Source organism: Carica papaya, chromosome 6 (assembly GCF_054855325.1).
Source record: "Carica papaya isolate Zhongbai chromosome 6, ASM5485532v1, whole genome shotgun sequence".
NCBI classification, from domain to species: Eukaryota; Viridiplantae; Streptophyta; class Magnoliopsida; order Brassicales; family Caricaceae; genus Carica; species Carica papaya.
In genome coordinates, this window is record NC_142314.1 from 16,248,710 (window position 1) to 16,260,800 (window position 12,091).

Consider the following 12,091-nt stretch of genomic DNA (forward strand, 5'->3'; position numbering starts at 1 on the left):
ATATTATAGATTTACTCATTGAGTGTTGAATGTTGGGATGTAAACTAGCTGACTCCCCAATAGACACCACCTCTAAGTCGGGAATGTCAATTGAAGGTGCTCCAATTGCTAAAGGTCGATACAAAAATTGGCAAGCAAATCTATATCTTATACACACATCCAAATATTAGATTCGTTGTTAGTGCTGTTAGTCAATTCATGAATGATCCAGAAGAAGAATATATGGAGGCTTTATAGGATTCTAAGATACTTGAAGTTAACACCTACCAAGAGTTTATTGTTCATTAAGGTTCCAAAATAAGAAAAATAAATGAAATTAATGTAAATTGGTTGGGATCTATCACAAACTGGAGATCAATGTCTGGTTATTATTCCTATATAAAGGATAATTTGGCGCCTCTAAAAGTAGTGGATAAACTAAATTTCATGCTATGGCCAATGCAATTTGGGAAGGTATTTGGATCAGAATGTTACTTAAGGAACTAGGAAATAAGCTAGAGTACTATATGAAGTTTTTTTGTGATAATCAATCTATTTGAGTATTGCCAAGAATTCAGTTCAACATGACATAAGCAAATATGTTAAGATTAGCTGTCGCTTCATCAAAAAAAAGTATAAAGCAATATTATCCAACTGCTCTACACACCAACAAAGTCACAGGTTACAGACATCCTAACCAAAACTTTGATTCAGAAAAGTGACCTAAGGTCCAAATTGAGATGAAAAACATTTTCAACCCAGCTTGAGAGGGAGTGTGGAAATATTCTTAGCATTAATATGGAAATATTCTCAGCATTACATGGAAATATTCTTAGCATTTAATTCTTGACTTGATAAAAAATTCAGCTACTATTAGTTGTTCCTTTTGTTACTAATAGTTAAATTTGACATTATTAGATTTTATTTCTAATTCATAATTTACAATAAATTAAATGTCAAACCTTCCTCTAAAAGGAAAGTAATTAATTGTTAAGTATATATTTATTGGGTCATTGCTGGGTCTGTTAAGGGAGAAATATGGGCTTAGGATGGGCTATATGTAAAAAAAAAATTGCTAACTTCATTCATTTAACTATTTTTTTGGTCGTTTGGAAGGAAAAAAATGGTAAGACTTTTGATAGTTTTGAGAATAGTATCAATAGATTAAAAAATAGGTAGATTCATTATTTTGATTCTATTTTATTAGAACATGACATTATTAGTGATATGCCATTAATACGCTAACATGATTTAAATCTTTTGTACATGGTGGTACCCCTTTTTTAGTGTCTTGTTAATATATACTATATATTTTTATTTCAAAAAAATAAAATTTACTGGTTGTCTTCAGATATTTGAAATATAGAGAGAAAATTCTCCTTTTCTATTGCACGAATGAGGCTAATAGAAACAAGAAATGAATATCCACACATATGGCTTTCTTTCAAGAAATATGTAAAGAATACTAGCAGAAATATTCGGATGCAAAACCAATTTCCCGACATGGTATCTTGTACATGCATCATTATCAATTGAAACCATTTGCTCACATAATATTTTTTAATGAAAAGACGTCCTACGAGGGCACCGAAGAAGTAATGCTGATATACAAAAGAATGTTACAAGTTAGTCAAAATGTCAAAAGACTCAAGATTCCCCTAGAAAGAGAGAAGACAATGCTTAAAAAACATGAGGTCTAAAACCGGTCTTTGAATAGGTCACATCAAAGCCTTTCAATTCCTTTACTTCCAAATTAGTAAAACAATAAATGAGGAAAGAGTGATATCAACTCTTTTATTAGTGCTAATGCCTTACCATGTATTGCAAGAGCAAAGAGCTCCAAAAAAAATTTAATTTTAGCATTAAGTAGGGGCTAGGATTAACACAGTAATTATCATATCCATTGCTAGATTTCTAGAATTAATTTTAAGAGTCCTTATTTTATTTATAGTACAACTTAGAACTATTTTTTTAATCTCTACTTATTGTTGTTGACCGCAGAAGGATTCATAGATTAGCATATTTATTGCTATCTCACATAAATTTTAGGGCCCATTAATTGGATTTTAATTGCCTTACTATGTCCTTCTATTATCAAGTAAAGTAGGTGGAGTTATTTGGTGTGCATGATACTTGCGCTCGCTTTCTAATGCCAACATGACCATAGGATTTTTTACAGACTAAGACTACTCCTACCATAGGTCGGCCATCAATCTCCTCACTTAGAGATAGAGGAAACTGAAGCCCAGTGCATCCAAATGCTGGACCAAGGTACTACTCGACTCAGTGAATCTCTTTTTTCTTTCCCTATTTTACTAGTTAAAAAGCTTATCGCATATAACATTTTTGTGTGGATATCGAGCCTTAATACCAAAACTATTAAAGACAAGTGCCAATTCGGTAACTGAAGAACTATATCGAAGAATTTTATGGGACAAATTCTTACTAAGTTGGAGCCTACAACAGGTTTCTCATCAAATCAAAATGCATATTGCTGACATAAACAAAAGGCAATTCGGACTCATCATGGTCACTTATTTGGTAATGTCTTTTAGGCTAACTAATGTCTGTTCTAGCTAATTATGTGTCTTAACTTTATTGATGAAAATGTGCAGTTTTTCAACGATTTTCTTGTTTATAACCGACCGACACCATGCACATCAAGAGGAGTAAATGTCTATTTGGGGAGCCACATATCACCTATATTGGACGTATCATATCTATTAAAGATGCCTCAGTTGATTCCAGTAAGGCATGAACTATGCTACAATGGCTTCTTTCTTCTATAAAGAAGGGCTTGTGCAGTTTTCTTGGGTTAACAAGTTACTATCATCAATTTGTTTGTGATTATCGAATCACTATTGCACCTTTTTACCAATATGTTAAACAAAACTTCTTTCCATGTGGATAATGCTCGATCTGCCTTCAAAAGGTTAAAGATTGCACAAATATGGATTGACATTTCTATGAATTTTGTGTAAGGTTTACCTTCCTAACAAGGTAAAAATACTTTAGCTTTTGTTATTGATCAATTTTCTAAAGCTTATTGTTTTTTTCCAATGGAGAATCGTTGCGTCACTGTTAGTGTTGCATGTATATGTTTTGACAATATCTTCAAATTACATGCATTACCAAAACCAATTGTTCCTTATAGAAAAATGACTATACCTTTACCAGTACCTCAATGGATTGTTTCAGTTAAGTGGAAATAAGCTTCCATTTTCATCTGCCTATCATACACAAGCTTACAGTCAAACTGAGGTTGTGAATAGAAATAAGATGTACATTCGAGCTTTGTTGGTGATCATCTTGGGAAATGGTCCAATTGATGGTTGAATATTGTTATAATATAGGGTTCCATTAAGTGCTCCGTGCCACTTCTTTCAAAGAAGCTTATAGCCATTCTTTTCCTTAACTACTAGATTACTACCCTGGCTTTGCAAAACTTGAGGTTATGGATCAAGAGTTGAAGGACCAGACCAAATTGTTGAGTCCGCTTTGTAATTGCCTTCTTAAAGCTCAATCTACTATGAAATTGGTTTATAATTATCATCATCCTCTCCTACTTTCTAGTTGCCAATTCAATCATTCTTAAATTGCAACTTTATCATTAGAAATCTTTGAGGGGACACAGTAACCAAAGGTAGATGTTACATTCTTGTCACTATTTCTAAGAAGATAATTTTGTGGCTAACAAGTCAGATCTTCCTCCAGGGACACATTTGAATCCTTTTTTTCATGTTGCTTCAAAGCCTTTTCATAGTAATATCGCCATGGAACCTCCATTTTCCTCTAGTATGTGATGGTAACATCTTACTTATTTCTCAACCGATATTTGATTGCCATTTCCAACATGCCAATAGGAAGTTCTTGTTCATCGGGCTGGTTTATCTCCTAAGAAGCTTCTGGAACTTCTTTTATGGCAGCTCAATAGTCCACTTTCTTACTTGAGGACAAGCTCTTTTCTAAGGGAGAGACTGATGCTACGTATTTTTAAAGAATGATTTGCTCAGTCCACACCAAAAGAAGGAGAAGCTAGGGGATTGAAGGTTTATTGTCACTGCTGATGCTTGATTATTACCAAATAAGTTTATTTAGTATTTAAATTATTAAAAACATAATGGTTACTTCTAATTGTTCAGATGATGCTGTGTAATATGATCCTAGAGAATAGGATACGTTGTGTAAGAAGATCCTAGAGGTTACGACAAGAATTAAGATGTTTATCGCAGTTATTCCTGAAAAATAGGAATGCTTGTAATATTCTGATATAAGAGATCAGATCAGTGAAAGAATGAGAAACAAGAAAAATTCAGAATTTACTTTACATTTTTCAAAAGATCTTATGGTTCTCGCTAATGAGCCCTCATTGACCCAGAAAAAATGGGTTGAAAAAGGAAAATAACAAGATTTCATTCTTTCTCTGATTTTTTTGTTCATAGCCTTATTACAAGATCCCAATCCCAGGGACCACAACAGATATCCCCTATTCCTCCCTCTTCAAGTCAACCATAAAAAGACAGGTTACCAAAAAGATCAAAGGGTAATTAACCCTGGTCCTTTCACCTTAGGTGTTCCTTTTTTTTCTCCTTTATGTAGTTAATATATATTTTGTCTGCTTGGATTTTTTTCTTCAGTATATTTCTTTGATCTTTTAGGTGGCTGATTCTTTAAATATATTATATCAAATAGGTAAAGCATCTCCCACTTAGAAATCTCATCTTGACCATTTAGCCTGTTGAAGCTCCTTCAAGACAATAGTTGGGCTTTATCCTCCATATTTTGGTGGATCCAAAACCACTAACTCCTGCTTGTTAACAACCATAGTCACTCACTCTATGTTAGTTTTTTCCTAACCAGATAGGCGTCAAATTTCAACATCCGGGGCTCAAGCACACCTTGAACATCCTTTCCCCCTTTTGAAGATATAGACTGTATATCTTTCTAACCACACAAAAACTGCCACCACCATTAGCTTTCATACCCTATGGGAAAAAGATTCAAGAGATGCTGCCAATTTGTTCACTTTATGATCCAAAAAGCTTCCTCTAGAATTGCTGCTAGAATTCCTGCTTAACACCAACAGAAGCACCTTATATCTATCTTTGAAAACATAAAACAAGAACTCTTCCGACAATCCCAAATCAGCTCATGTAAAGAATAAAAAGCTAAACAATCTTTAGACCAAACCAAGCAAATCAAATGGCCCTAGTCCTACCAATCTTAGAGAATCGCGGAACATCTAACTTAAAAAGCCCCTCTTAATTGTTTTCCATGCCAAAAATGTGCATGGCCTAATGCAAAAGCCATTAATGAGACAATGAACACAAAAAGCAAAAAGATACACACATGATTTCTCTCTCTAGCTCATCTCTCTCATTTGATCATATAACATGATCGACAAACACTTCCATTTCAAATGAAAAAAGAAATGAGCTGCGAAAGAATCAGATAAAGAACAAATTTCAAAAAGTGGAATGATCCATACCCACATAGCAAGCTGAATCTTAGGACCTGTTGGCTCCTCTTCAGGTGCTGCAAAGGCAAAATGTAACCAGAAAGTAACTATGATAGTCAAACTTCAAACATCAGCTGAGCCCACCAAACATAAAAAATTTATCTACAACATACTATAAAATATTAGAGTCAAGCTTAGATCATGAGAATTTAGGATTCCAGGTCCACCATAATTTTAATGTGGTTGAAATTTTTAAAAATAATCATGTTTGCAAATGAAATCCTTGTAGACAAAAAATGCATTTGTCTCTCTATTTGGCTTAAATTTCAGTGCTAGGGCCGTCCAGTATGGGTGATTTCTCTGAGAAAAGTCTGCCCCCATCCACCATCTCACTTATTGCCAATCACTAGTTCATCAGCCCCATCGCCGTTTAGAGTGGTTTCTCAGAAGTGATACTTGTCATTCCATAGTCAAATCTTGTCATATGCCTCATCTTCTATCTGTTTTTTGTTCTAGTTAATCAATTTCAGTGATTTTTGTGGTGTTTTCAGATGGTTCTCTTTTTTTTCTTTTTTTTTTTGGGAGAAGAAAAAGTAGTCTTCAGATGGTTCTCTTTATAGCAGCAAATTCAGTAATATTGTTAGTGGAGGATTTTGTTATTTTGTTTTAGCAGCTATTCTACTCCCTGATTTTGGGCGTTCATAAGAAAGAACGGCTTCAAATAGTAGTTTAGCATCTAAGTTTGTCCAATGTACGTGATGAATGCATGATTCCATATTACTATCAAGCATCTAATTGGTTGTAATTACATGTAATGGGCTAAACCAGTCAAGATTTACCTTACTGGGCAGGGTATATTGCTAAATTCTTGACTCTACCCTAACTAATGATGTGAAAAGCTAATGCTTTTCAGTAAGATGTGTAAACAGTAAGCTTGTATGGAATTCCATGGAATCTAATGATTCATATGAAGAGTATGCCAACGCTTTTGAAGACAAGCAATACCACATGAAAGGTATGCAAGAAAACAATTGTTGATTACTTTCCCAGTTTACAGCGAGTCGATGAGAAATATTAATGTAGTTCGATCTATTGCAGCAAATGTGAAAGGTATGCAAAAGCAACAAGAGCAATTACTGAGTGTTTCTTGACAAGGTTAAAACCAGAATCTACAACTATATTATTTAGGAAGTTTTGAACTTTATTCTTGTCTTTTATTTAAGTCTACACACGAGTTTCGTGCTCTCCCTCTGTGGATACCTCCTTGTCAAAAAACCGCCTCTGGTGGTCTATTACAGAAGGAATGGGAAGAAGAAAAAATCACAAATAGGGGTAAAATAGTCTTTTTGCATGTACAGATTAGGTTTAGGGTTGATTGACCGAATCAACCGAGAGTGATAAAATCAGATCCTTCCTTTCCCCGTCGCCGCTGCTTCCAGGCGACTCAGGCCTCCTTTGCTGCTCTTTTCACCGTCATTTGTAGCCTGTAAAATACATTACCTCAAAAATCTCTTCTTTCTCTCTTTTTCCCCGTTTCTCTCTCAAGTCCGGAGCCATGAGCAAGGCTTCTAACACTCCCCCGCTCCGAGGATACCAATATTACCAAGTCTAGCTTGGTGATTCAGAATGAATATGGAGACTGAAGGAGAGGCCATGGCTAAAAGGGGATCTGGGTATTGAAAACTTCTATTCGTGAAAGTTTGTCCTTGTTTGTTGAACGGTTACGGTGTTTTCCTCCGAATCTAACACTTTATTTGATTAAGAGTAAATGTGATTTGCATCAGCATGGTTGGGGCTCTAAAATCAATCACCTACATTTTTTAGTCCCTCTTTCTATTTCTTTTCCTTTCTTCCTTTTCTCCAAAAGACAACTAGTTCCCCATTTTTTGAAATAAAACTAGTTCCCCATGTTAAACTCCTCTTTCTTTATCTTAAAATATTTATATTTCTATAAAAAAAGAAAAGTTTGCTACTTTCCCTCTCTACTTCTTTATCTCTTCTTTATTGGACCAATCCATGTAAGCATTCCCTTTACTGCCCTTGATCCCACCACAGTCTTCCCTTGCCTCCAGCAACAAATCATTGAACACTAATCAGAGTTAACATGGAAGGGTATCGCGGTGATATATAACCTCTTCTTCTCACCAAAAAGCAGTGAGTCAAAAATGCAAGTCAGGCGTCAGGGATATTTCATGCCTATGCCAAATTTGTGTCAATCAACATGATCATGAGATATAACGATGTTAAATGAGCTAGTTTTATTTGTAATCAAATATTTTTTTTTGAAATATAAGAAAAGTATTATTATGCACAAAGATATTAAGAGGGTGCCCATGTACAAAGTATAGTTACAAGTCAATCAAATGGTTCATGACAATCCCAAAATCATCCCAATCTTTGATGTCATGACCTAATAAAACAGAACCAAAAGTGTGAATTTATCTATCTCTAATGTTTGTAAAATTAGTCTCAATACTCTCAAAAGCCCTCGCATTTCTTTCTTTCCACACAACCTCAAAAATAGTTAGAGGAATAAGGAACAAATATTTTTTCTTTTTACAAAAGCCCGCCCAAGCCTACAGCTCTCGACTCAAATTATCAGCCATCACCCAATTTAATCCCAACAAGCTCAAAACAGTAGTCCAAATGCTGTAAGTTGTCGGACACCTCAAAAGTAAGTGGTTGCACTTCTCCTCATCAGATTTGCATAGGTAGCATCTGTTAACCATGATGTTACCTCTCCTTTTAAGCATATCAATGATCAAAATGCATTCCTTTGCAGATTCCAAAATAAAAAATGTCATTCTAGAAGGGGCACTAGTCTTCCGAATCTGTTTGAGGGCTGCTGTAATGGTATCATTTTTATCACTTATGCAGAAAAATTTGTATATCGAATTCACATAAAAACCATTTTTTTCATCAGGTTTCCATACTCTTTTATCTCTAGCATCATTCAACTTCATGTTGTCCAAACACAAAAGCATTGCAGTAGTCATTGATTTCCCAATCCTGTAAGTTTCTTTTTACTTTCACATTCCAGACCTTTCCCTCTCCCACTGTTTCATACATGTCCTTCATCCTCACCTCCTTATCACTAGCAATATCAAAAATTCTGGTAAAGCGTTCTTTAAACTTAAAACTTCCCAGCCATTCATCCTCCCAAAATCTAATATCCTCACCATTACCTAACTGCCACCCAACACAACCCTTGGAGGAATAGCTGTCATCCCTAATTTTCTTCCAAAAACTCATCCCATGAGGTTTGAATCTACCTTTCCTACTACTCTCCTTTTCCCAATCGCCCCACCTTGCCTGCACAACCTTCCTCCACAGCCTCCCCTCTTCCACAAAAGATCCCCATAACCATTTCCCATGAAGAGCATTGTTTAGCTCCCTAATAGACCTTAATTCAAAACCACCCTCCCTAGTCGGCTTCTTCACCTCCTCCCACCTAAGCAAATGGTAGTTTTTATTTCCATCCTCATCACCCCATAGGAATCTACATTGAATGTTTTCTATAATCAAATATCTTCATAGATCAGCATATCTTATCATGATACAAACCTCCAGTCCAAACATATAGTTCAGGGATATAATGGTGCTCAATGAGATAGTTTACACAATCAAATATCCGTCACAGATTAGCATATCTTTTAGAGTGGTAATGTAACACTACCTGAGACATGATTTGGCAAAACCTTTACTCTGGGATAGTTGATTTCCATAAGAGGTGACCGATTAAGTTTTTATGCTAGGTAGACAATGATTCACGTTATTTCGGACCCCACTTTTCATAAAAAGACTACAAATCTTTTGAGGTTGACTTTCATTTTAATTGAGAAAAGCTCGTAAATACCATGGTCAAGATTGCAGATGGAAAACCTACAGAAAATCTAGCTAATATATTCGCAAAATCCTTATCTCAAATTTTCTATATTGAATTTGGTCTTTTCCCTATCTATATAGATCCAATTCAAAGCATGCCTACCTTCTCCAAACATTCAATTCTATCTTCACCCCCATACTCTCCTACAGCTACCAAACTACCCTACACCTTCCTATCCAGAAAACAAGATTTGGCTTTATGAGGAGCCTGCATTAAGTTTACTTGTAACAAGCTATGTGCATATTACAATATATAGATATATATATTAATATGCATATGCTCCAACTTAAAGGGAAGTTTTAAACTGTAAGAGAATATTTCCTGTTTAGTATTCTTCAATACTGCATTTTCTTATATAAATTAGCTTCATGTACATTCCATAGGGATCCCTATTACTAAAATATACTCAAAACCAATGCCAGCCAACAGAGGAATTATAGATGGAACAAATAATCATGCTGCTGAATTCAAAGACAAATGAAATACTTAATACCTTGATCATATGGAAGAGATTCATCTTCCCTAGCAAAAGTTTAAGAACAAATGAGGATACAGCAATTACAAATAAATAAATAGATATATAAATAAGTGAAGATAAGAATTACTTTTGAAATTGATGGGTTCTACTGGATTGTCCTTTATGGGAATGATTGGTTTTATATCGCCTAGGCTTGTTGTGACCCATTTTTCTTGTTACCTGAATAATAATGAACATACAAAAATATAAAAGTTGTGCACTTGCTAATCCATGGTTTAGCACATATCGATATAAATAAATGTTTATATCCGTATACATATAAACACATATAAGCTCATGTATGTGGATTTTTCTATGTATGTGTGAACATCTAATTGAATATGTTAGAAACTTAGACCATGTTTTTACCATAAAAGCAGGAGTATGAGATGCCAACTCAATTTTTCGAATTCCTTTTTTCTATCTAGTAATATTATCGATATTTATTCTTTTTGTCAAAATTTTGTTTCTTTTTGTACTTGGGTGGCAACCCTTTACTGCCTTTTGTTTATAACACTTACTTTTCTACTAAGAAAAATTTTATCAAAATTGAGAAAGATTAAAGACTGTACATCAGGAAAAAATTCAAGAAGTTCTAGTTCTTTTCTTGATCAGAAGCACGTAAGGATTTTCTTGTTTCTTTTGATAAGAAAAGAAGTACTACTAAAAGAGATAAGACATGTATAAAGGTGAGAATAAGATATGCTCCTATAGAAGTAGAAAAAGTAGAACAAACAAAGGAGAAGCATGAATAAAACTGAGCAAGCCAATCACTTGCAAAGTAGACAAAGGCAGCCCCTAGAAAAACCATAAGCCATGAACCTTGGCCCTAAAGCAGCAGCAACTAAAGATTACAAAACTAATATATCTATATGTGTGTGCATAATGTATATATTTTGTCAAGATAATATTTTTCAACAGTCACGCCAACCATTTTCAATACTTTTTTTTCTGAAAGAAACCATCTTCAAGACCTATTACTGTGCAAAATGCTATCACTAATTTTTCAAGAGTTCAATGACTCAATATTCTGTATACTGATTTCAATAATTCTGAAGTTCAAATACTTAAAGTTGCAACAAATTGTCCTCTTATAGGGAGTTTTTGGAAGCTTTGGGGCATAGAAGTTTAGATAAAAATCTGCATGGACATCTATGAATTATATTCTACAGCTATTAAGTAATGTTATCCTTGGCTATTGGAAGCTACTATACTAAGCTAAACCTATGAGTACTTATCTTCTCATTAAATATTTGAATTTCAAATTTTGATTTTTTTTCTTTCTTTTCTTTACTGCTTCTCATATATACATGCATTCATATATATACATGCAGGTGCCATACGCTTGAACAGCATGTAAATGGCACAGGATATACCTAATTGCAACATTCTTATTCAGTGTAATACCAGTTGCAGAAAATGCTTCACAATATTCTCCTAAGAAAAGGTTCTAACATCCAATAATCTAATCAGTGAATTAATTTTCTTTACAGTTTGACCAGTATCTGTTTACAGACATTGCCTGATTCCCACTTCAATATCCAGAACTTATAATCCATAAACAAAAACAATCTCAGCAGTTTCAAACAGCAAACACATAAACATCACGAGGCAGATTAAAAACAAAACAAAAATAATCTCCCCAGTTTTAGTACAAATCAATTCATGGTCCCCACGTATATATCCTAATAATTTTAATATAAACAAAAACTAGATTAATTAACATAAATTGTACATTACACTAGTTATATCTTGAACCAAATAATACTTAAATAGTTAAGATTAAGGAAAGTATAACTAATTCAATAATTTAAATGCCTCCGAAAAACTCATAGTTGCAGCTGTTTTCTGCAGGATTTTCGAGTATGACAATCAACCTTGTTGCAGGTGAAGGCTCCCAGTGGAGGTGGCAACAACAGGCTACCGTTACCGGAGGAAAGTCGGTCACGATCCTGGCGGAACCACGGCTGCTCTTGGCTGTGTAATGGTGAAAATTACGGAGAGCTAGTTCCTCTGTGAGGAAGGAAGAAGGGAGAAGAAAAAAGGAAGAAGAAAAGTTGCAGTGGCGGCCGGGTTCTCTGTGGGCGTGCGTTGTTTATTTTGTGTGGTTTTTCTTTTTTCTTTTCTGGTCAGGGGATATATATATATATACACGGATGTAATCCGACCAACGTCCCCTAATGAAATTATTTTACATATGTACTATGATTTTAGTGTATTAATAAAAGTATATAATGTAAAATATATATAT

At 34.4% G+C, this 12,091-nt stretch overlaps 1 protein-coding gene across 6 annotated transcripts in view; it reads right to left on the reverse strand.

Moving 5' to 3' along the window:
* Positions 1 to 11,973, reverse strand: part of LOC110814953 (RNase L inhibitor protein-like protein) — a 48,357-nt gene extending 36,384 nt beyond the window's left edge. Inside the window, exons 1-4 of one of the 6 annotated variants that reach the window (XM_088223419.1) lie at positions 11,718 to 11,973; positions 9,929 to 10,020; positions 9,817 to 9,845; positions 5,468 to 5,514 (exon numbers count right to left, since the gene is read on the reverse strand). In XM_088223419.1, coding sequence (XP_088079545.1) covers positions 5,468 to 5,514; positions 9,817 to 9,845; positions 9,929 to 10,008 — 156 coding nt within the window. In that variant the 5' untranslated portion in view covers positions 10,009 to 10,020; positions 11,718 to 11,973. Of the gene's footprint in view, positions 1 to 5,467; positions 5,515 to 9,816; positions 9,846 to 9,928; positions 10,021 to 11,638 lie in introns of those variants that run through there. The other 5 variants (XM_088223420.1, XM_088223421.1, XM_088223423.1 and 2 more) reach the window with 5 other exon arrangements.
* Between the last annotated feature and the right edge of the window lie 118 nt (positions 11,974 to 12,091).